This window comes from Cnephaeus nilssonii (assembly GCF_951640355.1).
Source record: "Cnephaeus nilssonii genome assembly, chromosome: 18".
NCBI lineage: Eukaryota > Metazoa > Chordata > Mammalia > Chiroptera > Vespertilionidae > Cnephaeus > Cnephaeus nilssonii.
The window spans coordinates 38,496,315-38,518,653 of NC_137089.1; the positions used below are offsets into that span (position 1 = coordinate 38,496,315).

The window sequence follows — 22,339 nt, forward strand, 5'->3', positions numbered from 1 at the left end:
GCCATCCACTCAACCAACATTTTGGAATGTCTGCTCTGTGCTCTAGTTATTATCGTTGATGACGATGTTGAGTAAGCACTCAGCCAGTAGCACAGCCCAACCCAACCGCATGTATGAATCTCTCAGCATGAAGGTTTGTTTGTCCCAAGGCTTTTCTCCTGTGGCCTCTTTCATACTTTGGTAACCGAGCCTTGAAATTTTAATGGAACACATTCGTAGCAATGTTTAAGCCTTATCAAGAAAGCCTTTGACACAATTCACCATAGCTAAGATTTGGAAACAGCCTAAGTGCCCATCAGCAGATGAGTGGATTAAAGAACGGTGGTACATCTACACAATGGAATACTACGCTGTGGTAAAATAAAAAAAGGAGTTCTTACCATTTGCAACAGCATGGATGGAACTGGCGAGCATTATGCTAAGCAAAATAAGCCAGTCAGAGAAAGATAAATATCACATGATCTCACTCATTTGTGGAATATAATGAACAACATAAACTGATGAACAAAAACAGATCCAGAGACAGAGAAGCATTGATCAGACTGACAAACCTCAGAGGGAAGGCAGGGGAGGGTGGGAATAAAGGGGAGAGATAAACCAAAGGACTTGTATGCATGCATATAAGCATAACCAATGGACACGGACACCAGGGGGGTGAGGGCATGAGTGGGGGGTGGAGGGGGCAATGGGGGATAAGGACACACATGTAATACCTTAATCAATAAAGAAAAAAAAAGAAAGCCTTCAAAAAGGCAAAAGGCAAATAAACCCTGTTCTTCATTAATGCCACTTCACTGAAGAAATTTTACCACACAACTTCAATAATTATTATGTTCACAAACTCTTAGGATCAGACAATTTTAAAATTTATATTTAAAATGTGATTTTTAGAGCAGTAGTTCTCCACAGGGAAAAATTTGCGCCCCCCCCCCCCACGCCACCCACCCAGGGGGGACATTTTTGTTTGTCACAACTGAGGGGATGCTATTGGCATCTAGTGGGTAGAGGCCGGGATGCTACTAAATATTCCACAATATATAGAGCAGCCCCTCCCCCACAATGAAGAATCAACTGGCTCAAAGCTCAATAGTGCTAAGGCTGGGAAACCCTGTTCTAGACCTACCACCACATGCTACAGGTGATAAAACAGAGGTCCAGAGAGGCCAAGTGATACCCTAGTAAGCCAAGTAGTCCTATGTCAACTGGTATCACGTGAAAAGTATTCTGTGTGCATTACTATTGTCTTCACTGGTTCCTCAATGACTTAATCACAAGCATGGCCAAATAAAACAGCTTTTATATGCCAGCACACTTAGTCACTAAAAATGACAGGCTTCAAAGCCAGACAGTGTGGTTATTATTATTGCTATTTAGAGGTTACAAGGAATTTCTTCTTAGCAGCGTGCACTGTATTCATTTAGGACAGCCACAGACTCTTACACCTCTCCTTTATGGGCAGGTCCACTCAGGAGAAAAGAATCTAAAGATACGATCAACAGATGCTCAAAACACACTGGCGACAGGAAGGCACGGTCCTGTGTCACCCTTGCGTGCGCTTGCTTTTCTCAGGGGATCATGGTGTCTGATACCAATAAATGATACAATATAAAAAGCCTTAAGAAAATAAAAAAGGAAGACACATTTAAATAGCAATAAAAAGAAGTGGGCATTCCTGAAAAAGTCATGAGAGGAAAAGGCCATACTAGCACTGTGCGGATTTTAAAAAATCACTTTTAATAATCACAATTCCTTGTTTGATCATCACTCACTCTCCAGAAAACGGACTGCATTATAATTACGGCGCAAGTGGTTAACCCTGAGTGACATGAAGCAGCCTCTCCTTAGCCTGAAGTGAACCGATCGCGGGGTCATAAGGCACCAGGGCTGCGGCATGCTGCACTTACCCCTGTGCCAAGGGACCTTCCCAATAAGTGAACGCACTTCTGACAAGTCAGCCTTCCAAACGAAAGGCTCCTTCATGTTCACTCAGAGTCAATGTGAGTATTAATTCCAAGCGAGGAACCAGGCCTCACTAATAAATGCCTTATAACTAACCGCATGGTTCAAGCTGCCAGCTTGAGAGTCACATGTGCTGTCTTACTATAAAATTCCTGGCATTAAAGAGCTAGAGAGAGGGCACAGGTCTCTGAAATTAGCCAGTACAACCTTTTTAAAGAATGGGAAACTATGACAGGTGTAATGACATGCCCCATAATCGCTGTGGTTCAAGAAAGACAGCCATGGGAAGATGACCAAACAGGAAGCAAGACCAAACTTGCTACCCAACCTTATTAAATCAATCACTCAAGGACCAATGTTTATTTAAAGTCATATACAATAATGAAACGGGTTGTGGTTTAATGTAAGTAAAAACCTTTGCCATAAGGCCATTACAGCTGGGTATGTACAGCTCTCAAATCACACTCTCACAAACCCACACTGTGTCACTTAATACCACGCCAAGACCTAAAGAACACTGCTAATCAAGTTTTTCTCGGTTGATCACAATTAAAGGAGAAGGGTACCAGAACTCATGGATTTAGATAATTCAGATGTTTGTTTACATCAAGTCCTTACTAGTTTCAGCATCATTATGGGTAAGATCCCTGAGCAGAGATCGAAGCTAGACAGTCATCCTTCAAAGAATAGAAGTGGCTTTGCATCATCTAGAAGAGATGGAAATAGAGACAAAACTAGCTTTCCTAGTGCACACTCAGTGCTAGACACTGTGCTGGGACACAGCAGAACCTTTCCTTCATATAATCCTCAAAATCAAAGCTGCAAACATTTGTTGAAAATATTTAAATGCTGCAAACTAGAAACTGAGGGTGGGAGGAAGAGAAATCGACTTTTTTATTTTCTACCCTCTGAGGTACAGTATTTTAATTTTCAACCATATGTGTTTTGCTTTAATCATGCTTATAACCAGGTATGATTCGTATTATCACCAATTTTATACATGAGGAAACCAACACTCAACAATATTAGGTAAATTCTTACAAGGTCACGCAGTTAAAAAATGATGGCACCAGTACTTGCCTTTGAAAAGAATACAATTTTTGACAAAGAAGTTTGAAGGGAGAGGAGAGAGAAATTCAAGGAGTTTATTCTTAGGATTTCTGTTTACTCAAAAATGCAGAATCCTAGGTTGTCCCATCCGAAAAAGAAGATTAGGGTAAGATAAAAACAATTGAAGGAAAAACCTTTAATGGAAAACCATCGTGGGGCATAGGAAAGGAAGCTGACTAGAGCCAAGGAAATGGATGGCTCAGCAAAGGTGAGGGCCTGCTAAGATCGGGACTCATACATTTGTAATGGAGCCAATCAGCACAATTATATCATTTTTGCAGTCGTGCTGGGAGTCCGGATTCGGTTGATTCAGGATTGGCAGGAGAGATGCGGTGTTAAGCAAGGGCTTTAAAAAGACTTGAGGCGACTTGCAGCGTAAAAGCAAGTAAGACATTGAGTCAGTCTGCTTTCCATTCCTTCTGCGGATGCAATAAAAGTAAGACGAAAAGGAATCAACTAGCAAAGAGAAATGGAAAGAGTGACAGCAAACTTCACGGAAAGAGCGCATGGACAGGTGGGAAGTAAGCAGATGCCTCCTTGGAGAGGAGCCAGCCCGCCCCATGGAACCTCCACAAGGTTCCAAGCTCAAAGTCAGCCGATGGGACGGGGGGGGGGGGGGGGGGGGGGGGGGGGGGGGACATGGGGCAAAGGGAGCGTGTAGTTGAAAACAATGGGACTCGTTGGAGATTCCATTTTCCTCTATTCACCCACCTCCATCCCTAACTGAGAACCCCGAAATTCACCAGAAAGCCCTTCTCTAAAGAAATTGAAAGAAATTTTTAAACTAAGCTTCTATTCTCGGTGTGAACAACTCAGAATAAAATTTTTTCAGTCTTGTATCAGAGGGAGGCAGGAACATAACCATCACAATCATGATGACATGAAACGGCTCTTCCAAGATACTCACCCTGTTGTGTAAGGGATGTTTATGCCTCCTAGGTTAATACTTTCACATCCCACGATGAACAGGGTTGAAAAGCACAGTAAGGACACTCCACTGCAGATCATTGCTAGTTTTGCAGATTCTCTTGCACCAAGTTTCAACTTCTTTATAATGTAGCCTCCCAGGACAATGCCAACCCCAGCGCTAGGCACAATAATAACACCTGGAGAGAAGGGAAGGCCAAGATTAACTTGAAGTAATTAATGCTATTGTTTTCCTTTTGTCTCTTTATGTTTTTATCACCATTTACCGCCCCCCCCCTCAGACCCTTCTCCAACTCCACCCCCCCACCCTTACAATCTACTTGTTTTCTAAATACTGTTTCTATTTACTTATTAGTACTAAGGTAAAGAATAAAAATACTATAATCAAAATTGGCAGTTATAATAACAGTCAACAGGGATACAGCATAGAGAATATAGTCAATAATATCATAATAACTATATCAGGTGGGTAGGTACTAGATTTTCGGGGTGATCACTTCATAAGTTATATAAAGGTCTAATCACTATGTTGTACACCTGAAAAGAATATAATAATTGTATATCAACTGTCATTATTTTAAAAGAAAAGTTACTTTAAAAATACTGTAATTAATAAATCTTCAAAGTGTATGATTTTATAGTATAATTTATTTCCAACACATGCAAACCAACAAAAGATTCATTTTCAGAATATTAAAAATCTTTTATAAAGCAATAATTTAAAAACATGCAATCCATTAGAAAAGTAAGAAAATTTGCTTCACTAAAGAAGAAATCCGGGTTCCTGATAAACACATGCAGGGGCTCAGCCTCATTAGTAAGAGGGAAATACAAGTTTAAGTCACCTGAGATACTGCTCCCCGCCAATCACACCAGTAACAATTTCAAAGTCTGACTCCCACAAGCTGGCAAAGACACGGAGCAATGGGCACTCTCTGGTGGGATGCAAACAGTGACACTGACTGAAAAACAGCCTGGCCTTTATCTGGTCGAGTTGAGGATATGCACACCCTCTGACAAGCAATTCCATTCCTAGATCTATACCCTGAACAAACTGACACACACACGGGGACCGAAAGAAGTGTACAAGAGATCTGAAGAAATGTAATAGCCAAAAACTGGAAATAAACCAAATGTCCATTAACAGATACACAACATGTAGTAAATGCATTCAATGGAATGCCACCCCACAGCAGTAAAAGTCGGAAACCTAACTGCACATAACCATGTGGGTGAATGGTACAAACACAATGTTGAATGAAAGCAGCAAAAACACAACAGAATGTATGTGTGATTGCAAATTTGTATAAAGTGCAGGAACAGGTACAATGAAATGATACTGTTTAGAAATGCATATACTGGTAGTACAACTATGAAGAAAACCCAGGAAGTAATTATCATAAAAGCCAAGATAGTGGGGGGATGGGCGGGACCTGGAGAGGACACAGGGGGCTCCTGTGACACTGAAAATCCTCCATTCCCTGACCTGGGTTAACAGGTACACTTGATCACGTCATAATTATTCATTATCTCTAAACTTTGTTTAATGCAATTCTCAATGCATTCTATTTCGCAGTAAAAATATGTTTAAGTGGTCACAGAGCCTGCACCAAGAACCTTACAACCTAAAAGAGGACCAAACAAAAAAATTCAGGACACACTAAAGGAATTCTATAAAGGGGCAGGGAGAACACAGGAAAGGAAGCGTCTGAGTTTCCCCTGGGAGAAATCAGGGAGGGCTCCACAGAAGTGGCAGTATTTGAGCCGACATGTGACTGATGAGATAGAATCTTTGAAATTTGAAAGATGAGACAGAATCCGTCCAATACACCAGCGCAGAGAGACCATCCTACGCAAATGAACATGTGCAGAGGCATGAGATAGAATTGAGGATTGAGCACAGTCCACGCAGCTGGGAGTGTAGCATCAATGCAAGCTGAGAGGAAGTGGTGGGACACAGGGAGGACAGGGAAGGCAGAGCGAGACTATGAGAGGTCATGAACTCCCGGGAGGTCAGGCTGCATCTCTGGGCAATGAGACCCCCCGAAGAATTCTGCGCTGGGGTCTGGCCGGAGGGAGGTGTGTGTTACAAAGATAATGTCTGGCCCTGAGATGGCAGACGGCTTAGATGGAGTCAGAACTAGAGACAGAGGAGTGGCCAGGAAGGTGCCTGGAGAGCCACGGGCAGGCTCGACACAGACGGCACGGTAAACTAGTAAAGGAGGACAGGGCCAGAGAAAGCACTGCACAGCCTGTGCGACAAGCGGCTAGAATGCCTCCCACCGTGGCCCGTGGGTCTCAGCACAGAGAGACCTGGGCTGGGGCATTTATGATGCGTGGGGGAATTCATGGCACAGGCAGGATGTCCCCACAAGACTAAACAAAAACGGAAGGGCCAAAGCCAGAGTCCCGGAGAGCACCAGTATTAACGGGGACCATAAACAGATGAGCCCACAGAGGACACTGAAAATGCGCAGCCATGGTGGGGGAGAGGAAATCTAGGAAAGATAAATGTCCTAAGTGGGGAAGCTTTGGCTTTGGATTCAGAAAGACTGGAATTCAAATCCTCACTCCACCTTCCGTAGCCATGTGCTCACACATAAGCATACGCTTCCTCACCGGACTTCCTCACTTGATCCTGGAGATCTGCTTTTCACATGAAAATGAAGACTGCTGGCTCTCTGTGTAGCCACAGTGCACTGTATCTCGTACACAATGCACACTGCAGTCATCACCCTTACAGCCGGGCCACAGAAACCACGGAAAGAGAGTTTCAAGGAGAAAATGGAGAGGGCCAAAGGCCTGGGAGAAGTCCGGGAGGACGGAGACGGAACTGAGACAACTACGCCACTGGAGATCTTGACAAGAACAACGTTCGGGGCATCGTGCAGGCAGAAGCCAGACGGCAAGGGGTTGAGTAGTCAGCCATGAGGATCTGGAGGCTGGCATCGGCACTGCCTCCCAGAACTCTGGGCTACGGGTCCACAGGTAGAGTGGGGCCTGTCAGAGTCTTGTCTGACGCTAAGACCTGGAGAGGGCTAAAGCACATCTAACAGAGAGTACTGACAAAAACAGAGCACAGAGGAGTGGGAAGGAGCATGCAGAGCAAAAAGGTGACTTCATAACAATGCAAGATCACACCCCCCCTTTTTTTTTTAAATAAAGAACTTGAATGTTTTGTTATTAAACTTTCTTGTTTTCCTGCAAGGCCCCTACTTCACTGTATAAAAACAGCACCAGCAAACTCAGTATATTGCTAAACTAAGATAGTATTGTTCATCATCTAGCGACTAACTGTAACAACTAACAACACTTTTCTCCGCGGACAGTTAGTTCCAGGGGAAAGATCATGAAGTATTTTGACCCAAATCCAGAGACTGGTGTGAGCAAGTTACAATATTATATAAGGCTTAAGATATGTAATATCTTAATATGTTAAGATAACATGTTATCCTTGAAATACATAATTTTTATAACTACATTGTGCCATGGATGACTTCAGGAATTGTGAATTTTAGAACTGTAGTAGTCTTGCCTAGAAATCATAGGGTATTGTGGGGACGATGCATATTGTGTTTATTTGCAATCATTAAAAAGCTAAGGGGTATTTTCTTCCAACGGCATATAGTTTCTTTTCCCACCGGTATTAGTAAAAGTTGCTATTTTAAATCTTCTATCCAGCACTAATTTAAGACAACTATGCCCGATCAAGTTGTTTCATACTACTCTATTCAGGGGCTTCCATTTTCACTCCTCGGTAGAGTTTATGTATTTCTCATATGCTTCTTCTCTCATTGGCTCATCTGCTCTGAAGGGTTACTCCGTGTCATCTTGATCAGCCAACCATCCTCATCACACCATCTGTTGACAAGTCCTGGATTTTCTGCAAGAGCTGAGTTCATTTCAGTCACTTCTCCTGACAGAGGAGAATATACGGAGTTCACCAGCGGCTTTCACACTTTCCAAAGCACCCAACTCGTCTGGTTTGTTCAGTTTAGTCCCAATTTCAGGCAGACTACAGTAAGCAACACCTCCCGAAGCTTCCTGTGCAAAATTGCTGACTCCCACAGTTCCAATACCATTTTCTGTTGCTGTCCATTCATATTTCTCTGTGAACTGAGGACTTCGGGGCCGGCGCGCAGCATCCGTGGGGCGCTGGCCTCAGGCTCCAGGGCGGAGCAGGCTGCAGACCCCGTGGGCTACACGCTCCCCAATGCTGGGAGCGCCCTGTTCGTAGGAGTGTGGGGTCCGCCGCAACCCCTCCACCATCCCCCAAGATCCTTGAGAAGTGAGGAGAATGTGGGATTCCAAGTACAGGCGACCAGATTAGCCCTGGATGGAGCGAGATCCCTGCCTCTGCGCTGGGAGTAAGGTGGGGGAGGGGCAAGGGGGAGGAAAGGGGGGGAGAAGTCTCTGGGTGGGCAGTAGTTTTGCTGTTTCATTATTTTCCCATTATTTTGGAGACATGGTGCAATATATGTTGCGGCCAACCATTTGAAAAACAGAAAAGGATGAAGAAACAAAAATCCACTGCTCACGTATTTCCTTCCAGATTTTTTTTCCTATGCCTTTTTCCTTCAAGAATTGATAGCATGCTGTCGATTTGGTTTCTTATGGCTTTGGTTTTTCTGTGTGTGTGTGTGTGTGTGTGTGTGTGTGTGTTTTCTGTACAATTAAAAATAAACGTAACTCCTAGAGGGACGGGAGCCTGAGATAACCGTCGCAGGAGTGAAGACAGCATGAAGTAGGAAAGCGCTGTAGGCTGGGCACGTGGGGAGCATTGCCATCCCGATGACACCCGACTCCCGAAGCCTGTGGCAGCGCCAGCGCGCGTGCCCGTGGGCAGGCTTGCTTCTGCGCGTCCAACCACCCACCAAAAGCAGACACGGGGGTGTTATCGAACACCTGAGCTCTGCATGGCAACCAGTGTCCATCTTGTAATCCTCACCGCAGTCCCGATGTTATAGGATCAATCACGGCTTTGCACAGATGAGGACACTGAAAGCTCGGAGAGGTGACTTGACCAATAGTGCACACAAGGGAGGGGGCCTCTGAACAAAAACTGGGGTCTCTGATTCCCAGCTCTGTCCACTGCACCGCAGCAGCCTCCTTGACGCAGCGGGTCCGGGAAACCTCCGGGGAAACTGACCGGAGTTCTGCCTGGGCTTAGAGGAGCTGGTTACTAAAGTCTCCTCCTCATCAAGGAAAGGTGCACGTGCTGTCAACATGATTAAGCGGGCAAAAGCTTTACATTTAGAATGAAAATGGTGCACTGATACATCCCAATGTCAATGGACCAGTTTATGAGTGACGGGCACTGTGCCAGACCCCCAGGACAACAACAAAGCACACCTCCACGCCCAGAGCTGAGTCAGAGCCTACAAGCAGTATCATTAATTCGACGATGCATCCTAATTGGTACTCAGCTCTTAAAAATAGGACATTTGTCATCAGTAAATATGAGGTTACATCAAACAGACTAAACACCCATTAAAGTCTTCTCCTGATGCCTCCTGTCATCTAAGTCTCACCACACCGTCAAAACAGAAGGGCTCTGACGGCTCACTCACCCTAATCCCTTCCTGGCTCAGATCTCCTGCCTGAGTAAGAACTTCCTGTTGGAGTTCATGGCCTACAGGATGAATGGGGAAGATCTGGGCTGGGGAGCAAGGGGGTGGGGTAAGATAGTAGAGCCTTCTCAGGGCCCTGCCTCGGGGAAGCAGCTCTGGTAGTGTGGGGCTGGCTGATGGAGATCGTGGAGGGGCTGGGAGTCACTTCCCCCACCTACCACCCCCCTGTCTATCTAGACCCACCCCAAGTCCCCCACCCCCTCGTGAAGAGAGGGAAATAATGATGTGCGATGGGCTCTCCAGGCAGAAGCTGTCTCACTCAAATTCACCCCACTAACCGGCGCTCTCCTTCCCTTCCCTCTGCTCCCAGGCCCCAGCCAGCCAGCCCACCCTCTACTGCCTTCACTCCTCTGAGCTTCTGCGTCTGATCCACCTCCCTTCCAGGTTCTGCAATCCTTGACTTTCTGCTCCTCATGCCCTCTATGGCCTACACATGGGAGAGGCAACTACAGGAGGATACCCAGGGACACCTCTGCTAGAGCATGAGGGAGAGAGGATGGAAACCAGGCTTAGAAAAATGGGAACGCCTGGACTAAGCCTGGGACCCACCAAAATACAGGTGGTCGAGGAAAGAAGCTAACGCAACTCCACAATTTGTCTAAGAGACAAATCCAGCTCAGAGCATGGGTGGTGTAGACAGATTCCCTGAGTTTGAAACTCAGCTCTGCCACCTCCACGCTGCATGTTTCTGAACATCCTCGGCCTTGAATTTTCTCATCTGTAAAATATACTCAAGTAAGAATAGTGTCTTCCTCATGGGGTTATTAGGATTAAACAAGGCAAGACATATGAAGCACTCAAAACAGTGTCTGACCCATAGGACACACTCAGTAAATGTCAGCAATCATCATAACAAGCATGAACATCAGTAGTCTCTGCCTAATATTGAGTTTAACATTTGCACAAAGAACTACACTGAGTGGCCAGATTATTATGATCTCTGAATGCATAATAATCTGGCCACTCAGTATATATATATATATATATATATATATATATATATATATATATATATATGTGTGTGTGTGTGTGTGTGTGTGTGTGTGTGTGTGTGTGTGTGTATGTATATATATATTAGAGGCCCGGTGCATGAATTCGTATATGGGTGAGGTCCGGCCAGCCTGGCCAGGGGGAGGGGACATGGGCTGTTGGCCGGCCTGCCTGCTGGTCAAACTCCTGGTCGAGGGGACAATTTGCATATTAGCCTTTTTTATATAGGATATACACTGAGTGGCCAGATTATTATGCATACAGAGATCATAATAATCTGGCCACTCAGTGTATAGCATAATTATAATTAGGCAAATTTCTATACACTATTTAATCTACAGAATTGAATGAAGCTATAACTAATGGTCTAACATAGACCTCTATGTTCTTTAATATGCAAACTTCTGTTTGATATTTAGCTACTGTGAGTCTTAAACACATAAACCTCTGTTAGCTATTTAGCTACTGTGTGTACATATCTGAATCTAAAGAACTCGTTGCTGCATTAATTCCTAAAAAGTCTGCTTTCCAGTTGGAAATATTTTCTCTTCTTATTTATCAAAGCAAATTGACCTGTCAATTGTCCTACTTCCGTTCTTTCTCTTATGTCATGCATTATTATAACACTCAGTGAACTTTTTACCCCAGAGTCACACTATTGCTTGCCCTTGCAAAGAGTGGCTGCATGGAGCCCAGAGGTCTTTACGAAAAATGATATTCAGTGAATTGCCGAATATTAAAGCTAATGGAGGACTTTTTCCTCTTCACTCCAATTTTTGTCAATAGATAGACATTATGTACTTCAATGAACACATAAAATATACCCAAGCTTACTGCATGATTTGGAGCAAAGAAAAATCTTCGACTGAAAGAGAGGTGGGGAAATTTGGGTGATTCGCTCATTATTAAGAATGTTTTATGGAGAAAAGTGAGGAAAACAAGGGGAAAAACAACCCCCCCCCCAAAAAAAATGAAAGACTGTTTTAAGTCCAGGGAATTTCAACTGTGCTGGCAGCTGTTGCTATTATTAACAAAACAACAGTGTGCTTGTGGGTCCCAGAGCCAACCTTGTCATGGGGTCTGCATCGTGTTTACTTCTCTGTCTTTCCTGCTAGACCGTAATGTTCCATACACAGTAGGGACGTTATCTTTATTCTTCATACCTTTTGAGCACTTGCCAGGACATGGTAATAGGGCTGAATGATTAATTTTGTTATTTATAATTTACTGCATAAAATCTTCAAACGACTTATTCATTTTGGTTTCACATATTCCTTGAACTGGGCTATATCTCATTTTACAAAGAGGAAATCAAAGATCTAATTTGGGGTGAAAACTTGCTAAAATCCGTTTAAAACTGGCAGGCACTAAATAGCCAGATTGGTGCCTGGAAAATCTCACTGTTGTCAAAGTTCTGAATTGAACATTATTAGCAAAAGCTTAATAGCCAACCTACTAAAGGTGGCAAAATGTGTGATGTCTGGAGACCCCCAACGCCTCCACTCTGTCGTGAAATCACCATGGTGCAGAGTGTCCTGTGGTGAATTAAGTTCACATGGACAGATTCTCAGAATCTTAGCTGTCCTCGTGATCTTTTCTCTAAATTCACTGACCCTCGCTCTGTATTCCAATCCAAAGTTTTCCTTCGTGAAGCTGAAAATAGATGACTTGCCAACATCAGACTATGAATCACTAAGAAATATCATTGTAAGCCGCTATGACTTTCAAGTTCTGCTGCCTCTTTTAGGGAAGGTGGCGAGGCACTGGAAGGGGAGAGAATATTTACTCATATTCTCTCCCTCCCTTCCTCCCTCTTTCCCTCTATCTCTCTTTCTCTACACACACCCCACACACACACACACACACACACAGATGTTGAGTATATGCCAGATGGTGTGATAACTACTCTGCATATAGTATCTGATTTAATTATCAAACTTGTAAGGACTTTGAGTTGCTCTGAAATCAGAATGTGTCCTACAATTAACAGTGTCTCAGGGAGAAACCAAGATGGCGGCATAGGTAAACACCTGAACTTGCTGCCTCGCACAACCACTTCAAAACTACAACTAAAAGACAAAACGGACATCATCCAGAACCACAGGCTGGCTGAGTGGAAATTCTACAACTAGAAGGAAAGAGAAAAGCACACTGAGACTCAGAGGAGGTGCAGAAGTGAAGTACAGAGGTACGGAGGCGTGCGTGCAGAAAGGGCTGGCAACTGAGGACGCAGTTGTCTTTCTCAATCGGGAGGGAGACACAAGCTCCCGACTGCTCTGAACTCCAGTTCCGGGCGAGACTCTGGGGACCCAGACTCATACAGGGAGAAACAGGACTGTCTGGCTTCAGGTTGAACTCAAGGGCAGCTTTCTCTCAGAGCTGCTGGCAGTGATTACCGCAGGACACAGAGACCTGGGGGCCTCTTAGGGGAACCATAGCTGTTTGCTCCTCCCTGTTGATCCCCTGAGACCCTGCCCCACCCAAGTTGTGCGCAGAGGCTTTTGCATATGAATGGCCTGGACCTTTGCAATCTAAAATTACCTAACAAACTGCAGCTGAGTCAGAGAGCCCCAGAACATCCAAAAGAAGGCCCAAGGCCCCACAGCAACTTGCTTCACAGCTGGGCCTCATCTGGACACCTCCAAACCCCAAACAAAGAGAAGAAATCTGCAGATCTCTCCGTAGCTCCTGCTGGGTGGCCTCAGGCAGAAGTGAAATTAGCACCTCCTTGGAGATCCAAGAGCCAGTGTACCCAGTGGTCAGAGTGGGACCATCCAGATTACAACTCCTCAGATCCATAAGGGACACACTCAATGGGCAGACTCAGTGAGCACCAAAGCCCCACTGAAGCAAGTCTTGCCTCATAAGGGTGCATAAGGGTGTCTCCAGCACAGAAGTTCTCCCATCGTAGGCACAGCTGAGCCTCACAGCCAATTGGCCTGTAGGTCAATTCCTCCCAGTGATACCAACAACAATCAAGGCTTAACTACAACAAGACTGTGCACACAGCCCACAAAGGGGTGCACCAAGAGTGTCCACCTCAGGTAATTGGGGAGGCTGAGCCACTGGGCCCTATAGGACATCTAGCACACAAAGCCACTCTATCAACACAGGGAAGCAGCCAAAATGCAGAGACAAAGAAACAGGTCACAAATGACAGAAATGGAGGAAAGCAAACTACTGGATATAGAGTTCAAAACCACGGTTATAAGGTTTTCGAAGAATCTTCTAGAAACCGCTGATAAATTTAGTGAGCCCCTCGAGGATATGAAAAAGGACCAACTAGAAATTAAGCATACACTGACTGAAATAAAGAATAATATACAGAGATCCAACAGCAGACTAGAGGATCTCAAGAATCAAGTCCAAGATTTGAAATTCGAAGAAGCAAAAAACACCCAACCGGAAAAGCAAAAAGAAAAAACAATCCAAAAATATGACGATAGTGAAAGGAGCCTCTGGGACTACTTTAAGCGTACCAACATCAGAATTATGGGGGTGCCAGAAGAAGAGAGAGAGCAAGATATTGAAAACCTATTTGAAGAAATAATGACCGAAAACTTCCCCCACCTGGTGAAAGAAATAGACTTACAAGTCCAGGAAGCGCACAGAACCCCAAACAAAAGGAATCCAAAGAGGAGCACACCAAGACACATCATAATTAAAATGCCAAGAGCAAAAGACAAAGAGAGAATATTAAAAGCAGCAAGAGAAAAACAGTTAGTTACCTACAAGGGAGCACCCATACAACTGTCAGCTGATTTCTCAACAGAAACTATGCAGGCCAGACGGGAGTGGCAAGAAATATTCAAAGTGATGAATAGCAAGAACCTACAACCAAGATTACTCTACCCAGCAAAGCTATCATTCAGAATTGAAGGGCAGATAAAGAGCTTCACAGATAAGAAAAAGCTAAAGGAGTTCATCACCGCCAACCCAGAATTATATGAAATGCTGAAAGGTATTCTTTAAGAAGAGGAAGAAGAAGAAAAAGGTAAAGATAAAAATTATGAACAACAAATACATATCTATCAACAAGTGAATCTAAAAATCAAGTGAATAAAAAATCTGATGAACAGAATAAACTGGTGAATATAATAGAATCGGGGGCATAGAAAGCGAGTGGACTGACAGTTCTCGGGGGGAAAGGGGTTGGAGGGTGTGGGAAGAGAATGTACAAAAATCATACACCTATGGATGAGGACAGTGAGGGGGGGCGGGTAAGGGCAGAGGGTGGAGTGGGAACTGGGTGGAGGGGAGCTATGGGGGGGAAAAAGAGGAACAACTGTAATAGCCTGAACAATAAAGATTTATTTTTAAAAAAATTTAAAACAACAACAACAGAGTCTCAGCTCTGTGTCATAATCTAATTAAAAGCATTTTTTCTCTCATCATAATTCAAAATCATGGTGCATCTCACAATGGATGTTGTCTTCAAGTGGGAAGAGCATAGCATTCTCTCCACATCCCAGATGAGGAAACTGAACGAGTGGCAGAGCAGGGCAACGAACTCGTGTTTGTTTCACTTTTCTGAAGACTATGCTTCTAATCTGATGATACAAAATCACCATTTTCCTATCGCCAGGGTAAATTATTTTACCCTGTTAAGCTCCCACTTTCCCTTGAAAACATTTTCTTGTGGGAAATGAATATCAATTACTGCCAGAGGGAAATAGAAGAAGAGACTATTTTAAAAATTCAAACCTTGAAGCTAGAAAAATGTAATGGTCTGGTAATAGGCAGCATAGTAAGTATACACTTTCACTAACAATACATAGACCCACAAAGTATTCCAAAAGTACAACATATCTTTTTCTCTCTCCTATATCTCAGAAGTGCCTTCGCAAACAATGAATGAGGTGTAGCATTAGAAGTCATTTATGGTAACTTTTTAATCATTCACTGGCGGTTTTAAGACAGAGAACAGACTATTTCTTGAAGTCCATATTATTGCACAGCACAACACGAAGTCAAATTGCAAAGGAGGAATGGCAACGTCTAGAACATTGACCGGATTAGGAGAGGCAGCATATTCCATCATCACAGCTCCCAGGACCCCAAGAGAAGCCTATGGGCCCCGAGGGAGAATTTGCAGGGAGTTCCTTGAGGAATTCTCAGGAAGCAGAGGAGCTGGCGGGGCAGCTAGCCTCACACCGGGCTGCTCCTGCAGACAGCCCGTCACAAGCTGTGCCCCTCTCTAGTTTCAGAGTAGGCACAGTGCCAGAAGACCCCCAGCCACACCTCCCCTGTGAAGTCCCCCTGACAGCCACGGGGTGGCTCAGTGGGACTACCTGCACTAACGAGAGAGAAAGCTGCGAAACTGCTAGCCAGGCCTTGCAGAGATCAGCAATCAGGGCTTTCAAAGGAATTACACACTTCTCAAACCTTAGCCACCCTCACTTCGGCCTGGAGATCGCAATCTGAAACTCACATTTAATTCCTCCTTGGGCAAATGGGTCTCCTTCACCCAGAATAGCACTTTCTTCAACTCTGCCAACACAGGGAGGCACTGTGCGGTGGGAGAGAAACCTGAGAACCCCAGCCTCGAAGAGTCAAGGTCTCGGCATCACCGAAGGAAAGGTAATAAAAAGGTGCATTCAACAGAGCAGACAACCACACTTTTCATTTCAGGCTCCTGCAGAGCTCTGGCTGAAATACTACCGAGAGGCAACTGCCGAGCTGTGTCATGCAAAGAATTCAAAAATCAAATCAATATTCCCTCTTTTGCGGCTTAGAAACCTACAAGAGTTTTCTGCATCCGGGCGATAGGACCACAGAGGGCACAACAACGCGCAAGGATGAAATGCAAAAGTCAGAGCATTTGCTTCCGTTTGCACGGGCTCTGGGAAACAAGGTGAAGCCGCAAAAGCTTTAAACAAGTTGCTGCTAACGGAGAGGGGAAGGGACCCTTGCAGAGGAAATTTTATAGGAGAATGATGGGAGCTTATTAACATTTTCAGTGAACAAAATAAGCTGCAAACTAAGACCTGGCTATTGAGTTACAGGTCTTGGTTTCCTACAGAAGTGGCCAGTGCCAAGTGCAAAACCCTCTTTGGAGGCCCGTCGGGCGAGATCCGTTTTCTGTCAGCAGCTTTCAACTTCTCCCCTTTCCACTGTTGTCCAAATCCAGCAGCTCACAGAGCTTTCCCATCATCCCGTCCACTAATAGCTGAGCCGAAAAAGCCTCACAGATATCCTCCCCCCTGAGAGAAGCAAACAGATGTTTACAACTATGTATTGGGTGGGGGGGAGGAATTTTGGTACAAACGTCTACACACCTAACCTGTACTGGTTAGAATGGCGTTGCCCCACAAGGGCCGGGTGGAAATTTTGCTCATTAAAAACCTGGTTAATCCTTCCAAATTTATAGCAAGGACCAGAGCAGCCACTTAATAAAATAGTCAACACACTAATAGAATGTGTTTCTTCTTCTTTTTCTTTATATTGACAGCTTCGTTGAGCTGTAAGTCACATATCACACAATTCACCTACTTAAATAAGTGTGCAATTCAATTTTTTAGTATATGCACAGATATGCAGCCATCACCATAATCACTTTTAGAACATTTTCATCGCCCCTGGAAAAAACCCTGTATTCACAGGTATCACACCCATTTCCTCTCAACCCCCTCCCTCAGTCCTAGACAACCACTAATGTATTTCTAGTCTCTACAGACTTGTCTGTTCTAGACATTTCATATAAATGGAGTCATGTAATACCTCTGTGTGGCTTGTCACTTAACACAATGCTTTCAAGGTTCGTCCATGTTGTAGTAAATGCATTGAAGCTTCCTTTCTATTTATGCCCAAGCAATAACTCATTATACTGATTACCACCTTTTATTTATCCATTCATCAGTTTATGGACATTTGGGTTGTTTCTATTTGGGGCTATTATGAGTAACACTGCTATGAACATGCATGTACAAGTTTTTACGGAGACACATGTTTTCATTTCTCTTAGCTATGTGCCGAGATAGAGATGGAATGTCTGGATCATATGGCAACTCTATGCTTAAGGAAGTGCCAAACTGTTTTTCCAAAGCAGCTGCACCATTTGACATTCCTACCCACAGAGTGTGAGGGTTCCAACTTCTCCATGTCTTTTACAGCACTTATTATCACAGATAGTGTCTGATTATAGTCATCCATGAGGGTGGGAAGTGGTGTCTCAGTGTGGTTTCGATTTGCATTTCCTTGATAACTAATGAGGTTGAGCATCTTTTCAAGTGACCACTGTATATCTTCTTCAGAGAAATGTCTATTCAAATCCTCTGCCCATTTCTTAATTGGAGTATTTGTCTGTTTATTATTGGGTTGTAAGAATTCTTTATATATTATAGATGTAAGTTTCTTATTAGAAACATCTTTTGCAAACATTTTCTCCCATTCTGTGGTGGTTGTTTTTTTACTTCTTTGATGGTGTCCTAAAGTTTTTAATTTTGATGAAATCCAATTTTTTTTGTATTGGTTGTATTGTTTAATCCAAGGTCACAAGGATTTATGCCTACATTTATTTCTAAGAGTATTATAATTTTAGCTATTACATTAAGGGCTTTGATCCATTTTGAGATCATTTTTATAGTTGCGCTAAAGTTCACTTTGTGTTATTTACAAGTGTGTTGTTAAGTATAACTTCCAAAAAAGTTATAAAAATATATATAATTTTTAAAACATATATTTAACTTAGCAGAAAACAGTTATTGAGAAATTACTATGTTTTGGGCCCTGTATTAGACTCTGGAGCTACATGGTGAAGAGAGATGATAAAAATTCGTACCCACATTGAATTTACAATCTACTGGGGAGAAATAGACAACAAATAAACCAATGACTAGGAAAATTGTACTGACTGTTAGAAGGTGAAAAACACGCCAGAGAAAATTCTTCAATCCAGCAAGGAAAAATCAGTAGTACTGGGAGAGGTGTGGCATTGTTAAGTGAGGAATGCCGGGTTAGGTCTCAATGACAAGTGGCCATTTGAGCAAAAAGTTGGAGAGGAGGTAGTGAAGCATGCACAGGAAATAAAAGACACCCCAATTACACACTGTTTTCATCTTCTCATTAAAGAAGGGGCCAAGGGCCATTTGGATATTTATAACATCATTCGCAAGCCATACAAAATTATCAACTTAAAAATTAGCCTGTTATATTTGATCAAACATGTAATTAACTCACCCCTAATGCCTTGCCAGGGCCAGACCAAATGATTTCAAGGGCCTTATAAAGCCCTCAGACCAGACGCTTCCCACCCTTGCTTACTGAGAGCCAAGAGTATTAAAGGTTAGAACATTTTATAAGTAGAAGAAAATTAAAACTTAATTAACCTTCCTTGCTCTCTGAAGGAGATAGCTTACGCCAGAAAAACTAAGAACTTAGGGAAAGACGGTGACAGTTGGGATGCACATCTTCACCAGTATGCCACATACTGCACTTGTTACCTGAACATGTTGTCTTATTTCAAAAGACATGCATACACACAGAAAAAGCTAAGAACTATGATTTCACTCAGATGAGAAATATAAAACTGAAACTTATGAACACAAACAGCAGTGTGGTGGTTGCCAGAGAGAGGAGAGTAGAGGGAGAAAGTTGTCCTAAATGTGAGGTGACCAGAGAAGATTTGACCTTGGTGGTGGGCACATACTGCTATATACAGATTTTGTAACTTAGTAATCCCCACATGAAACCTACATGTTCATGTTGACTAATGTCACCCCAATAAAATTTTAATTTAAAAAAAAGACATACATAATTCCACCAGATAATAAAATCCACAAAACAAGTGTTATGAATGAAAATGTACTCTAGTAATCTAATGGTTTGCATAGCCTTGGAGGACACCAAGCTTGCTATCGATGAGAACTTAGGCTTCAGATATCTGTTAGTTACACAACCTTGTAGAAGGTACCCATTGGGTAGAAAATATTTGAAGAGAAACATGTGCCATGGTTCCTGTGTGCCTTCCTAATCTATATATATAAAAACTTAAGCGACCGCCAACTGTTCGACCAGCCAATCAGTATCTATGATGCACACTAATCGCCAGGGGGCAGATGCTCAATGCAGGAGCTGCCGAGCTGCAGTGACTTGACAGCTGCGGTTCTCGGGTGACACACCTGGAACCAGAGAGAAGGGAGCCCGATTCTGGGGTGTGTCACCTGAGAACCACCCTCTCGCAATCTGGGACCCTTCAGGGGATGTCAGAGAGCTGGTTTCGGCCTGATCCCCGCAGGCCAGGCCGAGGGACCCCACCAGTGCACGAATCCATGCACTGGGCCTCTAGTGTAATGACAACAAGCTCCACCAATTGCTCTGTCTCTAAATCTCCCAGCAAAACACTAATAGGCTCCTTCCCTTACTGTTCAGATCTTATCTATTCCTGGTTTTGAAATGAAACTTCTTTTTAGAAGACAGTAATATATCTTGAAAAGCTAAAAGAATAAGAAAAAGCAATGACTAATTTAAATTTATTAAAGGAAAATAAAACACAGTGTAGCCGAAGTCAATGTGATGTATGTCTTGACTAATAGCCACAGGCTCCTCTCATAGCACAATGGTCACCAGTTCAAGGTCCACCCCTGATATTACACTAGGGGGACTTCCGCAGGATCAAAAGTATCCCTACACCTTTTCACATCTTTGCTGCCACCAAAAGGAAGACACATGCCGAATGCTGAGGGAGTAGCTGATGCCTTAGACAACCGGGCTGGAACCAAAAGCAACCATTTGGGATTGGGAAGTAAACAGAATAAAAAGACTATCTTACAGGCGCAGTTCAGGTTTCAGCCTGTTCAAGCAAGAAAGAACTTTGTGGTTTAGTATTTAGCAACACGTGTGCTAGTGTTTATGAACATTTTCAAAATTATTCCCACATCCTAAGAAATGGTTTGGATTTTGTATTTGTTTGTTTGTTATCCTAAAATCAGAATCTGGAAGGGTACTGTGGCAGAGATTGTTACTTATCCCCTGATGACCACCCTTCTTTCTTCCAGAGCAGGAGTGGACAAGATTTCTTTTTTTTCTTTTTTTTAATAAATGGCCAGATTGTAAATATTTTCCACTTTGTGGGCCAGACAGTGCCTGTTGCAACTGCTGTTGTAGTGCTAATGTAGTCATGGAGTTGTGTAAACAAATGGGCATGACTGTTTCAATAATATTTGATTTATAATAAGCAGCAGCAGGCTAAATTTGGCCCAACGCCCCTATTCTAGAGTAAGAACCTGGTTTATGGCCACGTGAAATGCAGACTACATTTCCCAGAATCCCATGCAACTCTATGTGGCCGTGTGGTAAGTTCTGGCCAATGTGATGTAAGCAAAAGTAGAACACCCATCCATGCCTTTCTTCCTTCTATCATCCTGCTGCTTGGAATGCAAAAGGTCCATGGAACCTGCTGGACCTCTCCATTGGACCATGAGGACAAGAGTCCATGATGGAACAGAAACAGCCCTGTGCTGCCTAATTACAGACTTTTTGTGAAGAACAAATAATCATCTATTTTGCTTAGACCTCGGTTACTTTGAGTCTCTAATATTCTCAAAAATATGCACAATGTAACTCTAAATTAACACAGAGATCATTGCTTCAACTCCCTCATTTTACAGATGACCAAGAAAAAATATATACAGCCCGGCCAGTGTGTTTCAGTGGTTGAACACCGACATATGAACCAGAAGGTCACAGTTCAATTCTCAGGCAGGGCACATGCCCGGGTTGTGGGCTTGATCCCTGGTGTGGGGCATGCAGGAGGCAGCCAATCAATGATTCTCTCTCATCATTGATGTTTCTATCTCTCCCTCCCTCTCCCTTCCTCTCTGAACTCAATAAAATATTTTTTAAAAGAGAGAGGAAAAAAATGCACACACAGAAAACACCTGAGGCTCTGAAAAGATGCTAGACTTGACTTAACTTGGATCAATGGCTTGCTAGCCACTGGCTAACAATGGCTGGTCTGAAGCAAGGCCTAGACTCTTAAGTGTTCTGAATCTACATCCAATGCTTTTTCTACATCCACATGAGGCTAACACCCCCATAAGCACTTGCTTAAATTACAAAGGGTAGTTATTTTCTCTGTGTGACTTTTTTTCCAACCATTTAAGCCACTTGTTTTCCCAGGGGAATGAATGCTCAGTTTTATTCTAAAAGTAAAAGGAAAAACATTTTTTTATTAATAGAGACTCGCTTTATAGTTAATTCTTCCAAATTCTATTTCTTTCAGAATGGGAAGTGTTTTAGACTAATTTTCTACCTAAAGCAGCAGGAAACTCCTCAGAATTCCTTTCAAATAATCTTACCTATTATTATCTTGAATCATGCATGAGATACACACCCAGAAATAAATACTGTGATTAAAGGTTAAATGTGAGAGCGAGCTGACTTCAACTTTAACCAAAATTAGCAGCGACAACCTAAACTCACATGAGGGAAATAAACCTTTCTAGTTTTTGCAAAGCGTATTCATACCAGTTATTTGATTGAGCAATAAAACAGCTCTGTGAAAGGGTATTATATCTGCTTATACAGATAAGGAGAGGGATTTGGGGGAAAGGAAATGACTATATAATCATCATGACAAATGTGTAGAGTACTTTAAGTCTTAAAGCACTTCCATTTAGTCTTATCCCATGAGACGGGTTCCTATTTATCCCCGTTTTCCATAAAATTACGCATTAAGAAAAATAAGACACATGGCCGATATCACCAAGCTACCAGAGCAGAGC

The 22,339-nt window shown here is 43.1% G+C and overlaps 1 protein-coding gene across 2 annotated transcripts in view; it reads right to left on the bottom strand.

The window, feature by feature from the left end:
- SLCO5A1 (solute carrier organic anion transporter family member 5A1) overlaps positions 1 to 22,339 on the bottom strand; it is a gene marked incomplete at its 5' end in the record, with an annotated part of 99,727 nt that overhangs the window by 8,904 nt on the left and 68,484 nt on the right. For both annotated transcript variants that reach the window (XM_079796700.1, XM_079796699.1), the window contains one exon: positions 3,977 to 4,175. In XM_079796700.1, coding sequence (XP_079652826.1) covers positions 3,977 to 4,175 — 199 coding nt within the window. The remainder of the gene's footprint in view (positions 1 to 3,976; positions 4,176 to 22,339) is intronic.